The sequence below is a fragment of the Amblyomma mixtum genome, chromosome 2 (assembly GCF_055824585.1).
Source record: "Amblyomma mixtum isolate Tamu chromosome 2, ASM5582458v1, whole genome shotgun sequence".
NCBI classification, from domain to species: Eukaryota; Metazoa; Arthropoda; class Arachnida; order Ixodida; family Ixodidae; genus Amblyomma; species Amblyomma mixtum.
The window spans coordinates 315,791,369-315,807,673 of record NC_143013.1 but is presented as its reverse complement, the minus strand read 5'-3'; the positions used below and the strand labels follow the sequence as shown (position 1 = coordinate 315,807,673).

At 45.8% G+C, this 16,305-nt stretch overlaps 1 protein-coding gene across 5 annotated transcripts in view; it reads right to left on the bottom strand.

The window, feature by feature from the left end:
• Window positions 1-1,848: 1,848 nt before the first annotated feature.
• Pax (paxillin) overlaps window positions 1,849-16,305 on the bottom strand; it is a 77,601-nt gene continuing 63,144 nt past the window's right edge. For all 5 annotated transcript variants that reach the window (XM_089575135.1, XM_089575133.1, XM_089575134.1 and 2 more), the window contains exons 6-9: window positions 12,908-13,156; window positions 7,463-7,636; window positions 5,908-6,138; window positions 1,849-5,410 (exon numbers count right to left, since the gene is read on the bottom strand). In XM_089575135.1, the coding sequence (XP_089431261.1) occupies window positions 5,144-5,410; window positions 5,908-6,138; window positions 7,463-7,636; window positions 12,908-13,156 (921 nt within the window). In that variant the 3' untranslated portion in view covers window positions 1,849-5,143. The remainder of the gene's footprint in view (window positions 5,411-5,907; window positions 6,139-7,462; window positions 7,637-12,907; window positions 13,157-16,305) is intronic.

Genomic DNA, 16,305 nt, shown 5'->3' with positions numbered 1-16,305 from the left:
TGGAATGCACTGAAGCGGTTCGCGTGGGCGATGAACTAGGAAATTGATACTAGACTCCATGGATCCCACTCTCCTTGCCTGGTTTTTGAGCCGCGAAGAAGAGTGCCGTGTCCGCAGACATCGCGACCTGTTTGCCTTGCCCGACGAATCAGTTACCGTCTGCTGAGCCGGGCTGCCGCTCGCCATGCGAACTTACTTTGCACCGTCGTAAACAGACGACAGAGCAGACGTTGCCCGCTCTAGTACGTACAGTCGGGGGCAAAAGTCTCCGGACCACGTGTTCCTCAAACGAAGCTTATAGCTCTACTATAAGACAGCGGCTGGAGACCGCACTTGTGGAGATGACAGAACAAAAATTTAACTTTTACCTCCACAAGTGTGGTCTCCAGCCGCCGACTAATAGCAGAACTATCGGCTTCGTTAGAGGAACACGTGGTCCGGAGACTTCTGACCCCGACTGTACATTATGCTGCTTGAAATAAAAAATAATCATCTCTGCAATAATTAAAAACTACTAATCAAAGATTTATTTATTTATTTATTATCAATACCTCAAATGCCCCAGGAATGGGGTATCACATGAGGGATGGGCTGAATGTGTCAATAATGAGAGATTGGATGGCAGCCTTGAAGTGCAGTGGATCGGAGTGGTGCACGGAGTCGATTGGCAGGCTGTTCCAGTCTCGAGCCGTTTGCACGAAGAATGAGCAAAGATGAGCTGTAGTCTGTGCTGGGGGAGGGTAGACTGCTTTGGGATGGTTGGTACGGCTTGATAAGTGATGAGCTGGCAAGATAGCTGAAACATCAAGATAGCTGAAACATCAAACATCAAGATATGAAACTACTGCTGCTAGTGAATCAGCACGGGTAAATTGTTGCTTCTTGGACTGAATGAAAGCACCGCCGATGAAAGTGCCGGGGGGGCCTTTTCAGTTTCTTCAAGCAACTGTACACACTTTTATAGGCCCTGCCCTAATGCGACCTGTCGCAAAAAAGCGACACCGGGAGAATACCTCCTCAGATGGTAAACATATTTAGCAATAAGTTATGCTATTTTGGCTTTGGATCCAATCATGTTCTGTAAGGAAACTGGGAGAACCAAATGAAGAAGGCATGGTAAATCTTCCTGCGAAGGCATTTTTTGAAACTACCAGGTAGCAATAGCTTCCAAGTCGTAGCTGTACTTTTGTCAGGATCAGCTGTCATCGTTATGACAACTAGATAAAGATTATTCTCTGTCCTTGGCAGCCTGCAGCTACGGTTGTTTTGAGAAGCGAAAAATGAACTTCATTCGCAAATACACGGCGCAGCAGCTGGGCTAATAGGCTAATATGCAGCACATATTAGCCTTTCTTGGTGTGGCACATGGCCAAAGCATACACCTAACACGAATTCAGTTGTATATTAAGCACTGGTGACCTAACGACTCCCTAATACTCTGCACTGGTGATGTCAGCCTGCCTTTCTCACTTGGCTGCTTGGCACCTTTAAGGGTGGCAATGATGGATACATCTGTGGCGTCTTCAGAACAAATGGTGCTTCCCATCTTTGCTGCCCAAGCACCATGTACCTGGAAACTCAACTCACTTGGTTAGATGTTGGCCCGGGAAGTGAGAGGCTGCAAAATGAAATCTTAGCCGCTCAGTGCAGATTTATTTTTCTTGCTCTCTTGTGTGCGCTCGACGGAAGAAGTGCTGTCCAGAATACGCAGGACAGTGCTGTGTCCACATTATTATAGACACTGCTGTGTCTATAATAAAACACCAAGGATAAATGTTCAAAGATTTCAAACCCAAGAAAAGGCCAGAAGCACCCAATTTGCTGCGAATGATAAGAGGGACACAGCAGTACTAACAAACAAAGAATTTCTTTGTTATGCTTCGATATTACAGCCACAATTTAAAAAGTGGTAGCAGCTCCTTGCAAAAGAATGCGTAGGATGCTACTGACGGCACTGAAAATTGCACACAATGTTCTTAGCGTCACAAGGAACATGCACACTGCTGATTCCTCACTGCGAGATGTGCACGCAGGCAACACAACATCAACATGACTTAGCAACTCCTACATCTATGAACGACTTTGTGTAATGGAGGAAGGCGCGCAAATAAGCAAAATGCTTGATCTAAAAGGGATTAATCAAGAATGCTGAAATTATGTGAAACAATGTAACCTACTTAAGTTCTAAAATTGTCCCACAGTAGACGTGCGTGTGTGTGTTTGTAAAACAAAAAACAAAATGAGAAACCCACATTTAAGATATCACTTCACCACCTCAGGTGCGGGAGAAAATAATGCAGTTGCCAAAACTCATAAAATATCCTCTATATATGTGTGGCTGCCAAAAGGGATTACCAAGCTAAAGAAATGCTCACTTCACGTTGTCTGAGGTGAAGTGAAACCCAGAAACGAGGGTATTTCACATCCAACAGGGACCACAACCTTAGTGAGGTGAGGATCGACAAGAAGAAACATCAAAATGATCAGTTCTAAAACAATAAAAAAAAAGGGAGAGTCAGGTACCAGCCAACAACCAACAATAATAAAGAAGTGCTGTGCTGTTTCAACAGTCGGTATACAAGCCTTCGTCAACACTGGAGTAAAAAAAAAAAAAAAAAGCCGCGTGTTTTCGTTGAGACAGAAACATGAGCAGTAAAACGTTGATGGAAGAGTACAGTTCGTTGGCACAGCGTGTTACAACTACCTACACCTACCGCATATATCTATATATATATATGCCAAAGTACAAAGACAGTGCATTTTGTTGTCAAGTGAAATACAAAATGTGTAAAACTGCGCTTTCACCATTCAGAATGGCAAAACTGTTAACAGCGCTTCGCACTGTACACTTTCAATTTCTTGCTTTTTTTCTATAGCAAGCTTTTCATCTTTGTGTATTCCCAAAATGTTTACATTTCAGGAAAATGACAGTTCCAGTTGATGCTGCTTCCTACTGTCAGAAAACACTGCATTTCCAAAACTGTGAACTCCTTCCTGCAAGGCAGTACTGTGTGGTGACAACGAGGTTCAGCGCACAAATTCAGTAGGCTGCGAGTGTTTATACTTATCAAAAGTCACAGCCCTTGTCACTCTGGCATGGCCTTTCTGTATAATTAGTGCCAGCTTTTCAATCCTTCAAAAGCATATTTTCTATAAAACGAAGGCTGAAGTCTCTCATAGCAAAGATTACTTGCTCATTCCTCCCATCTCCCCAAACAGTGAGGCTGCTCTGTTCATATCATGCAGATAGCTGTTCCTTTCATTCATTCACCTTGCCGGTTGCACAGCGAAGGGAAAATATAAGTTACAGGAGATAAAAGCACATTGCTGAAAGGCTCCTGCACGATATGGAATTAAACAAAACCTATGAATGACAAATCAAAGAGGAAAGCTCATAGCGACAAGCTCACAGCCAAGATACAGACAAGTAATGCAGCACATGCGTATACATCGAAAAAGAACAAACACTGCCACATTTAAAATGCCAACAAAAGAACGATGGCAAGCTCTGTCGAGAAATACATTCAGCCACAATGCACTATCAAAGAAACTCTCGAAGCCACCAAACTAATATGTGGCACAACTTAACAGAACTCCCCTTTATGTCCACCATAAAAGAAAACTACAATAGAAGCAGGATCTCCTGCAAGACAGCTGCTTTGCAACAGATGGGCAAAGCAACAAGATACTAACAAATGACGATGTTTTTCATACTGCCCTGCTTAAAAAGTTGCAGTGATTTAAAAGTCTTAAAGCTCGCTTTGCTTGTGACTGGTCACTGCTTGCGTCTGCAGTGCAGTTCAATATTTTGTAGTGAGCAGTCAAATAAAAAAATGGGCTCCCGAAGAGTAAAGATGAGTTAGGCTTGTAGACAATAGGTGTACCAATACCTGACATATGCAGAAGTCTGAGGTTCTGAAGAAGATGGAAAACTGATGCTCACTTATGCACTGCCTACCTAGCACTGCCAGTCGCTTGCAGTCGTTATGGGTGAGCAGTCCCCGAAAGCGACCGCAGTGCTGCATCAGTTCTGCTCATTTGTTGCAAAGCAGCCATGTGCACCATCTAGGGCAAAGGAAAAGCAGGCTGCAAATGACATTAGTTACTTGACAGCTTGAACTGGAGTGGCAATAAAACATGTCGTGCTAATAAAAACGACGTTTGTGGGGGGGAGTTACACAGTGTAGCAGTACAAGATTGCTTACTGCAACTGAAGCCACTGCTATCGTCGCAAACTACAGGCGAAACTTTCCAAAATGCACTGCACACAACTTCAACGTGACAGAATAGACTTGTCGCAAAAACTGTGCAGAGCGTATTGGGCACTTCAACAAGAATGGACTGCAGGACAGCATTATCAAGCTTTGAACATGCTGCCCAGGATTGTCATTCGAATGTGCTCCGATTATCTCCTTCCCTGAATTTGGCTGGCCATAATCATTAAATTTAATAGCAGGACCAAACTGAGTAAAAGATATTGCATGCTTTGGCTTGCAAAGCCTGCAGAAGAAGATGAAGGTCATAAGATGATTCGCCAACGCAAATTCCATCTTGCACCTTTTCAGTAGCTGCAGGCAGACACTCCATGAAAGGCCCAGGCAAACTTAGAAGGCAGTGCACTTTTCAAGGGCACCTTGAATTCAAGTTGAAATATTCTGACTCACTACAACCAAAACTGATTAGAAAATTCTTCTTGATCCTCAGGCCCAGTAAAGTCCTGGAAGGTGAAATCATGCTTAGGGTTTCGCTTGTAGCATGCAACAAGAGACATTGGGGTCCTTGATCGTACCAGTTGAGATGCTACACTTTGAGCTCGGGCCTTCCCCTGTGAATGTTTTTTTTTCACGAACTAGTGCACACTCATTCTTCTTAGGAGCAATAAACTGGAGCTCTGGCATTAACTGATGCTGGTTCTCAGCAAATTACAAGCATTTCGTTTAGCTTACAGATGGCGCAACATCTGCAGGCCTAAAAAATTTGGGCATGCAGCTCGTTGTAAGTGGGTTTGCAACTGGTCAGATAAAAAGTACCCTGGCTGAAGCAGCAGTGGCCACAGCAACACCAGTCCAACGACTGCCTTTAGTGCGCACACTGGCGCAGAAATGAAGACTGCACGGAGAACGGGGCAACGCTGTGGCGCCCTTCAACCAAAGAGCTTCTCGAAGCAGGCGTGGCAGTAGGGCTTGTCGTTCTGCTCCTTGAAGGTGCCCTTGTTCAGCTGGCCCAGGCAGAAGGCACAGACGAAGTGCTCCGGGTGGTACTTGCGGAACATGGCTGTGATGCAGCGGCCCGTGATGGGCTTGTGGCAGCCAGCACAGAGGGAGCCCCGCTTGGCATGGTAGTGTGTCTCGCAGAAGGGCTGGCCCTCGTGGTCATAGAAGCTGCCACCATTGAACGGTTGCCGGCAATCCTGCACGCGGGCAGCCCACATAGTTGTAAGCGCTTCGGCATTTACAATTAGTCATAAATCTCAACATACAGGGGGAGAACTTTTGTGCCTATACGAGCCCAAATAAATGCACACATTGGCACTCGCATCTGGTGCCATTAAATACAAGCTCCCTGCGCAGCCTTCACAGAAACAGGCTGTGGCTTTTGGTCCCCACCAATCCCCACATACAAGGTATGTCCGGCGGCTGACATTGAGATCTGGCCTGGCCAGATATCTGTCTCCCTGAGTTGCCTCGCCCCAAGCGCCGGAATTTCGCCTCCAGCGGCGCCAGTAGCTGAGACTCTGACGCGACACCAAAGAAGCGCTGCCTTGTGGTTCGGCTATATGGGCACACAGATTTTCGCATGGCTGCAAAGTTAATTTCAACTCCACAGTATATGCTCCTTGAAGCGTGCAGGAGCCTTATTTCAAGCATTTCATGTGTTCATATTGAAAAAGTCACGTAATGTGCTTACACGGCAGACAAAGCACTCTGGGTGCCACTGGCCATTCAGGGCTGAGATGTAGTTCTCTGTGATGGGTCGGTTGCAGCCACCGCACTTGGGTGCGAACAGCTCAAAGTAGTCGTCGCGGCAGTAGGGCTTGCCATCCTTTTCATGGAAGCCTCCCTCGCCAAACTGGGTGCCACAGTGGGCACAGAAGAAGTGCTCCGGGTGCCATGTCTTGTCCAGGGCGGTCACACATTTCTGCACGCAAGGAGGACATTTATGGGCATGCATGACAGTGGGTCCAACAGCCAACAAGGATTACCTACTGTATAATCTCGTGTAAGGGTCACTCCTATGTATGAGCCGCACCCCGTTTTGGACTAGAGAATTGAAAAAAAAAATACAGCCATCCGTTTTCTTTTTAAAATCATGTATGGGCTGCACCATAAAAATTCACACCCAAATTAAAAAAAAAGTGCGGCCCTTACATGACTTCACATGGTATATGCTTGTACTGTGTCAGCACTGGCCTGAAATTTCGGGCCTTGGCTTGACGTGGAACATTCCAGACATTCTGTTCACTACAAGTCACTGCCACAATGCATGCAACAAGAGAGGCAGTGCTGCATCTGCATATTTGGGTGAAGGAAAACTGCGAACACATATTTACAATGAATAAAAAATAACAGTTGTGTTTTTCTTCAACAAACACCCCCGATGTCAAAAGCTCGTACAAACAAACAGGAAATCAGAGAGCTGCTTCCGCTGACCTGAAGTACATGCAACTAAAAGGTATGCTTGACATTCTTGTACATCCTGACATTCATTTTCTTAGCAACCTATCGCGAGACAGTGTGTTAACAGTACAGTAACAAGTACCGCCAGTCTACTGGCACTACACCAAAAGCACTGCATAGTGAAGGCATGTGAGGAGTATCACTTCTCATCTTTGGCTCTGGACAACAGGTGGGCATGAACATCATCTTGCACATTCTTCCGCAGGATTCAGCCCCATAGAAACATGTTCTCAACAGCATGACACCTAACTCTGCAGGTAGATCTACCACCCATTTCTCCAGGCAACAAGTAGGACTGTCTTAGCTGTACGCTCACTGTGTACACAATTTATAAGCATTCAACATTCTCGGAATCTTTTCTCGTCTCCTTGAGCAGATGGCCTGTTGTGGCCAGCCTATGCCATGCTGCACTTGCGATCACAATGTAGTGCAGAACACATGCAAAACGGAGCCAACAACACAGCATGCTGCTTGTTGGACCAGCAGCTCTGAATTGGAAGCCACAAAGTTTCGTTCGTTTATTGGAGTTTCATGTCCCGAAGCAACTCAGGCTATGAGGGACGCCGTAGTGAAGGGCTCCGGAAATTTCGACCACCTGGGGTTCTTTAACGTGCACTGACATCGCACAGCACACGGGCCTCTAGAATTTCGCCTTCATCGAAATTCGGCCACCGCGGCCGGGATCGAACCCGCGTCTTTCGGGTCAGCAGCCAAGCGCCGTAACCACTGAGCCACCGCGGCGGGGCGGAAGCCATGAAGTGCCACTGGATCAAGTGCACACTCACATCCAGGATGGGGCCATTGCAGTAGGCACACCGAGGGGAGAAGATGTTGTGGTAGTCGGTCTCGCAGTATGGCTCATTGTCCCGCTCAAAGAAATTCTTGGTGCCCAGCTCCTGGTTGCAGTGGGCACAGGTGAAGTGCTCAGGGTGCCATGTCCGGCCCAGGGCAGTGACAACCTTCAAGAAATGTGGCAGATGGAAACTACGGTCAACAACTTGGAAGATCACAGCAGGTAAGCACAGTGAAACTGTAGCTAGATACTGTTAACTTTTGTGCTCTCAATATTTCATGAATTTGGCCAAAGTCACGGTTCAAAAAAACAGCTGAGCCCATTTTTAATGGCAGCAGTTATAATGAACGCTTACTTATTACAACTGAGGGTGGAGCTACCATCAAAATATGTAGTTACTAATTAGGGTTATGGCGCTGCATCTCAGATAAAACGAACAACCATGGCCGCTCCACCCAGTCATATTGAACGAGGAGATGCTATGAACTCCCCCCCCTGGTCGATAAGTGCATACTTTCCGCCAGCGCAGTTACTGAAGGGTGGCCCCCAGCTCCCGTGATATCCTTGCAGAGTGTGTTGGCTCTCCAAAAAGCAAAAGTAATGGTGGCATTGAAATTGCGGTTTGCCATTGGCCAAGTGTGCCTCGACCGGCTACAAGTTCATGTGTGCCGGCTGGGCAAATCTTATTAAGTGGAAGCAGAAGCAGGGTGAGAGCAAGGTAGGGGCAGCTTTGAAAGCGAAACTGCTGCGCATGGCCAGCGATGAACCAATGGCAGTGATTTGAGAAGTTTTAGAACCAGACACAAGGTATGCCCTGCTGGCTCACCCGGTCACACCATAGAGTTTCTTACTATTACCTAGAGGGAAAGCTGGCGGCGCTGCACTTCAGCCACCATGGACGCCCAAAGCATCATGGGGCGGTGAGCTACTTGTTGCGGCACAGTTGTAATTTTTCGGAAACATGGAGTGGCACTACTAAGACGTTTCATTCCGAAAACGCTGTTCGTGTGTGCGCAGACGACTTTCGCGCGAACGCAGTGGGCAAAACCCATAGTAGTGAAAACGCGACGACACACGACGCCAATAACAGATTTCACTTTTCATAAATGCCATTAAAAAACCTCTTATAGTAATTAAGCAACAGCATCTTTCTTGAAAACATATTTACTTTTAAAAGTGCGCCTGCTATTTACGAAATATTAGTTTTTATAGTGTTCACTACTTGGCCAATAGGAGAGCGAGTCATCTCTTATTTTGGGCAAACTTTGCACTTAAATGCTTTTCTGCTTGTTTGTTGCAATCAATAGGCAAGATATTGAATGTTAGGACGTTTTTAGTTATCAAACAGCTTTATTTTTCTATTATTTTTTGGCCAAAAGTTGCAGTTCCGCAACAAGTAGCTCACCGCCCCATGATGCTTTGAGCGCCCATGGTGGCTGAAGTGGTCTCGAGGGGTCGCCATGAAAACTCCCATAGACGGGTTGCCAGCTTTCCCTCTAGGTAATAGTAAGAAACTCTATGGGTCACACAGTGTGCATCACCTGCCCAAATGGATCTCCACATGCAAGCAGCACGCAGATGCTAGACAGATGTATGTTCTGTGCGCACATATGCTGTGGTACCTTCACTGCTGAATCCTTACAATTTTGTCGAGGATTGAAGACGAGGATGGCAGCTTACCACCAGTTGCTGGGAATGCCTCAATTGCTATCGGAATTATCACATCCCTCAAGCGGTTCGTACATCCCATTAGTGGCTGCAAACAACAACCTTTGCCAATCAGGGACCCTACCCAAATACAGACCTTTGTATTCCACTCAACATAACTACCTTGCTGATATCTTGTTCATTTCCTGGCTGTACCTGATTTCAACACCAAAATGCATCATTTGACCTAAAAGTACTCTACAGGGGAATACTAAGTTTATCTTGATTGAGAGATTGGAGTCCCAAGAAAGCATATGCAGCCAAACTTTATTACAGTCAACAGGTAAGAAATCGTGAAATAGTTCAATAAAGCTGAAATTCGTAATATCAAACTTTGTTAAAAACGCACGCAAGGACAGCGCAATTTAGTTAGTGAAGGGACAGCAACTAAGGTGATCTTTACTAGAGAAATGGGGAGACATTTCTGCTGTGTTAGCACTGTCTCTAATGTGTGCGTGGTGATTATGATCGCCCCCCCCAAAAAAACGCCAGTCAGGTTGGCTTCCCTGCACAGGACCCACCACACAACGGCAGCAGGCCAAGCACCAGCTAGGTTGGCTTTCCCGCACTACAGCCATGTCCCGTGAAAGGTGGTACATCAAAGCCATGGTGTTAGAATGGGTTAGGTGTGTGAACGAGGCCGTCCCACCATGGAGGGCAAGTGGCGAGTGTGAGGATTTGACTTCCGTTGCCAACCTAGAGATGGTGCTGGCTGTTGGCGGTTGTAGGACCGCGGGTTGCCGCACACACGGAAGGCGTCAATGCAGCCTTTAGACATTGTGTCGCGCGTCATTTTCTCAGTTTAATTCTGTCTTTTGATGCTCATTGTCAGTCATGACTAGTAACATTGTGCTAGGGTTACTCCCAGTTAAGTAGCGCATTTTATGCACTTCTGAGTAGCAGCTATCTATTTATCTTTATCCGCTTGCAGCTGCCAGCTACCTTTTCAACGTATTAAATTTACCCACAGAAAACTTTTAAAAAATTGCAGATAATAAGACTGAATGGATCCTCTGAAGAATGCATAACTCGTAATTCTTACACTATCTTCAGCATACAAATCAGGTGACACGCTAATTAACATAGATGTATTTGCCGCAACCAGTAGCCATTATAAGGTCAATTGGCGATGGAATACACCTATTTGAACAGAAAAACAAAGTGCGTGAGCTTAACACCCCTGAATGTGGCTTGTGGCGCATGCTGAAGTAGTTGCCTATTCCGATCCATTAAGCTGTGGATATCTATGGTCTTTTGGATACCTTAAGAACATAAGTGCAGTCCGACGTTCAAAACCAGAAAAAAGTAACCGTTCAGTCTTAATGGGCATCACATTAGTTTCAGTAAGAACTCCCAATTCTTCCTGGAGACATATTTGGATCCAAGCGGGTTGTCAAGTGTGTAGATAGAAGTTGGATTTTCAGTTTCCAACATTTGGCACTTTGCTTCAATGGGCCACACAGGCCGACTGAAACATGAGAGTGCTTACCCGTGTGGGCAGACACTGGAAGCTATTCATAAATTATGCTTTCTTTCTTATTCAATTAGTGGCAATCAGCCCACAGCTGTTGGGGGAGCTATTTGTTTTGTTTATTCTGAGAATGGGACCCTAGCCCATTAAATAAGTATGCAGTTCCCAACTGGACAATATAGCTTTCAAGGAATAAAAGATAAACTGGAACTTCCAAAAACAAAACTAAAACTAACTGGAATCTGGAGTTTGGAAATTTTCTAACTTAACCCCTTAGGTTTCTCCTTAATTAGTCAAAGCTCCAACCAGCTGACTGAGATACCTGAATTGTCCAAAATAACTTCACAGAAAGGTTATTGCGTCAGAATCCCCTCACAGCATGCATGAGATGTAGAGAATGCCTTGCTGCAGAAACTACTGCACACTCTTAAGAAAGAAAGTGCCTTAGTTATGCAAACGACTATTTTCTGCCTACTGCAAACAGCCAAGGCTGAATTTGAAAAGCATACTTTTCAAAAAAATGCGTATAAGTTGACAGTCGAAAGCATGCTAGAAAGCAACCACTTTCTTTTCCTTGTTTTGATCACAAACAAGAAATGATGCTGGTCATCTGCATCACCATATAGCAATCAGAATGCGGCAGGTCTGCAAGCAAAAAAAAAGCTGACTTGAAAAACAAAACACAGCAGCTGCAAAAGCTTGCTAAAACGTGTTTACTACATTACCTTTTACTATCTTTTTATGCCACATATTCTTGTGCGCACCAAACGCAAGACAACATAACACGGCCGAATCTGATGTGACAAAGCAGGCAGAAGCGTGCCCAACATTTCACGTGAACTCTGTAATGGCCGGCCTTGTTTGTGATGCACTGCACATGTGTGTGAAATAAATGGTGATTCAGCATTGTGTCCTTGATTTCTTTTTTTTTTAAAGCATGAACACATTATCAGTGCCTGGAACCTGACCGCAGAAATGACCACGTAGGATAGCCACAAGCGAAAGCATAAGTCAATATATCAAAAATTCGTTTCTGGACGTAAACTTTCAGCAGTTCCCTGTTGGCAATCTTGCGGACAGTGTTTTGCATAATTGGGTACAACACTGCTCACATCACAGCCTAGCATACTGATTTTAAAATATTAGGAATACTGTCAGCCATATTGCACAGCAGCTGCTGTTACAGCCAGCACCAACTTGAACTTTCAGGGTGAGCGAATAGCTTGTTTCAGAGGCCTGTGTTTTTCACACTGACAATTTAATGTGAAGCACTAACAGGTGTTATTGCAACTAAGGCTGAAGTGGCCTTCAGAAAATAAGGTATCGCAATCAGCATTGCGCACGTACACCCTGCTCGTGCTCTGCCCGATCCGCCCGAGTGGTCTCTCATGTTTACGGGCGCTGCGCTCTGCGTCCAAGCCTGCCAGAGGACGCCACGCGGGTGATTTTTGTTCGCACACCTAACCTATTCTAACACCGTGGTCAGAGCGAAATCTATCACCGTTTTCACTACCTCCATGACAGCTGACATTAGTGGAGGGTGGTTACTACAAGGCTAAGACCGTCCACGACGCTATTTCTGGGGTGCTGCCAACATGCGAGTGAATGTGCGCTGACCGCCTGGCTACCACACCTCCGTGGTGCTACATCTTCCGTGGTGTTGGTGGCAAATGCGAAACGAAGGCGTGAAAAGCTTGCCTCACCACCAGTCATTTGTGTAGTGTGGTGAATGAAGCCTGTCGCTTGCCATCCAAGCGGCACTGCCTGGGGCTGCAGAGTTCGATACAACCGTTTCATGGCCATCCGCGTTCGATATATAAAATAAAAATGGCATGCGTTCCTTAAAAATATTTGGGAATAGTTTGGTATAGCCGACAATTCATAATATCTGTGTTCATTATATTGAGGTTTGACTATGTAAGTTTCAGAGAGAACAGAGTTTGGAAAGTCAGGTAAAAGCAACGGCCCTTAAGAATTTGGGTAACTATGCCAAGTGATTTCTTTGCCACCAACGAATTGCCATTATTTTCATGCGCAACACTGTAGCGTCGCCTGCACTCCTATCACAACGCTTCCCACAACAGGGTGCCAATAGGCCTGCATCCTGAGTGTGAAACTTTATGGAAGCACTGTTTCCACAGAATGGCTTTTCAATCTATTTTTGGGAAAAACGCACTAATTAGCCCACCAACTATTCACTACTGCTACCTTGCTGACTTCGAAAGAGAAGGAGACAAATGGCTTCACTTGCATTCATACCTGCCCAACGATGGGCTTGGAACATGCGGCGCAGTGGCCCTTGGCAGTCGTGGTGACCCCCTGCTTGGTGAGGTCCGACTGCAGGGTTCCCAACATGGAATCCAGCTTGTTGCCGGCGGGCGCCTGGTTGGCTCGGCTGTTCAGTCGGTGGGGCTTGGCGTATGCCGGGTCACTCACAGGGGTGGGCGAGCTCTGCAGTTGCTGTCGCTGCTGGGGCTGGATGGGCGACTGCGCCTGAGGACCGTTCAGCTGCACAAGAGAACAGGTGACGCTGCTATGGTCTGGACAACTGACTCCATGCAGCAGTTTTCAGCCAACATCCACCATTCCAATGTGTTGCCATAACCAGAAAGGGGACAGCTCTAAGCAAAGAAGCTGGTCACGAAGTATACATGGGTACGAGTCCTTCTTCCGACAGCACTAAAAAATTTCTTTGCAGACTTACTTGACCCCGAGCATTACAAATAGGTGGCACAAGTGACATTCCCACTCACCAGGTTCATCTAACAGACATAGGAACAGCTTTCATCTCAAATTCCCCACAACGAAAAAGTAAGCCCGGCTAGCTGCTGGGACTGCTGCCATCATTGGCTAGAAACTGATAACACGAGCAACTTCACAGCTACTCTCCATGATACTACACGTTCTGCTCTATGCAATCAGATGTTAACACTGATCTTATCGAATGGCTGGTCTCACTCCGACTGCCGGTCTCCCAGACACTTATTTGGTTCCGTTGTATGGACCATGTCATGCCAAATATAGCTCAGAACGGCAGGTTGCAGAAATCTCTGTACGACTTGGGTGTGAACAAGCCAAATGGAAATGAACAAACAAATATGCAAAGGAATTCTGTAAAGTTGTTGAAGGCAGATACAGACTGCTGAATGCAAGCAAGCACAGCATCGAGACATCGCAGCTGCCAGACAAAAAACACAGCTTCTCTGTATGACATAGTTGGCCATTAGTGTAGCCCAGTAGTAACGACAGCTGCCTTATGAAAATTAATTATCCTCGAAGTTAAGCCTGATCTGTGCTTTGTGTCCCCTTCTACCAAAAGAAGTATATAGGCCAGCTGAAACTCATGCTTTCCATTTTCTTGAAAATTTTAAAAACCTCGTGCTAACATAACCATAGTGATGACAAATCATGCTCAGCAACACAACAAAAGCTCGAGAACACTTAGGCTGCAAGCTTGCGACTATATGTGCATTTACAAAGAAAACTCTAACGTGTTGGATTCTATACCATGAACCTTTTATGTGGTTCCTCGCTGATGCTAGGTGACATACTGGCTTGAATTGGTTGTCCTGTCCTGCCTAAATGGCTTAGCAGCAGAAGATGCGTTTAGTTACATGGGCATTCGCAGTAGGCAATACCTAAAAGAAAGCTGACCGCTAAGTCTTTCTTGAGTTTCCAAGATCAAAAAGTGAAAAAAAAAAAATTATCCCCGCACTATGCAACACACTTTGTATGTAGCTTGGTTAAGGCAAGGAGTTTTGCGTAATTACCTCAACATCGCAGGATACAGCAGCCACAAATTAGGCCTAAGTAAGCAGTGGACACAACCACTTTCTTCATCTTTAATATCCACTCCTATGTCACTAAACAGTGCATGGCGGGTCATTCAGGGATGAAATCACTGTGAACCCATTTCAAAAAATGGAGCCACAACAGATTAATCTCCAAAAGTATCAATACTGAAAATGCTACAAACAGTAACCAAGGCTACAGCAGTGATCACACAGTAACACTAACAGCTTTTAATGAGCTTACCTACAAGGAATGCACAAGCAAAGTTGCATCCCAACAGCTATACGCATGCCAGTTCAAACTTTATGGCTACAGTAGCTTCGCTCACAGTGAAGCAGTGTCACTTAAAAGTACTCGCATCATTTCAGAGGTGACTGTAAATGGTTATTATTCGTTACATGACCTTTTTAGCTCTCACAAAATACTTTTCAACCTGGTCTCCTATATGTCAGCAGTGCTTTATCCAAAAAACTCAGCTCTGAATAATTTGTGCCGGTAGACTATCTTGGATTCTTTTATTTCAAGTTGAGCTTTGAAAAGTGTTTACCAGGATGATCTAATAATAATTTGTATTCACCAGTACAGCAGAGTGATGCAAGATTTTTTTACTTCCTCAGAGAAACCACCCTACATATGCATGCAAGAGTGCTCTCATTCAAACACAAATCTGAAGTTCCATGCAAGAGCTTCCATAACAGCAGCAGTCCTGTCACAACACACTGGCACTTGGTACATCAGAAAACTTCACAAGACCAACCTCCCTCTTTCTCATAGACCAGCAGAATACCACAATCCTTCAACTGAACCACTTATCTTTCCAATGTCCACTCTCCTCTCACAAGGCACATGTATCCAGGGAGAATAAATGCACAACACACCTGCCAACGAACACCAAGGAGCACGCCCTCTTTCTCAGACGGATGGCCAAGCACCACACTCTATACACAGCACCGGTTCATGCACACACACATGCACGCAGAGTCGGGAGCCACCCGCCACCAGAGCTCTCAGGGCACAAGTGGACAGCCAAGCACTTATGATGCCAGCAGATGCCTTGAGGCAGTGGGAGTGCCTTTCCACCCTCCCACATTCTAGGCTGGGCTGCCAGAAAGCAAAAGCGAAAGGAAAGAAAAAAAGATGGAGAAGCAGCACCCACAGTTGGATGACAGGGCCAATAGAGAGAGAGGAGGAAGAGAAAAAAGAAAGGATGAAGAGACAGTGTGGGCACTGGAAACGTTCGAAGCGGAGAGGGGTGGGGTCTGAACGAGTGGGAGGGAGCTCAAAAACAGGTGATGTCAGAAGATGACATCATCAATGCACCACCAAGTGCGTAGTTGCTCATTCTCGTGACTCGCACAAACAAAAGAAAAGAAAGAAATAAACAAAAAAAAAATAAGCTATCTTTACAACCTGGGGACAAGAGCAGACCACCATCGCCGCCACCTATGTGGGGCACCCCGCTCTCCCTGGGGGTTTAGCACGTGCTTTCTCGGCCTAATAAACACCGTCCTGGAAAATGGGGGGTTAAAAAATAAAATGAAGGAAATAACAACAAAGAAAGGAGACTAGAAGAAGAGAAGGCATGGGGCAGAGCAATAAAAAGAAGAGGCACACAACCAGGGCAACGTGCCAAGAGAAGCAGCGGCCCCTGGCCCGAGCTGCCGCCCCCACCGTGACTGGCCGCGCAGGGCATCGGTGGGAGGAAGAAAAGCCCCACTTGTTTTGGGTTCGAGCAGCGTGAAAGAAACCCGACTCGCTGCCCTGAAAGGTGAGAAAAGGCGCCCTCCTTTCCATTCTTTCTTTTTTTCCTTTCGTTTCTGGGAGGTCACTTATACTGGGAGAGGGAATGGCAGCGCAATCACCAT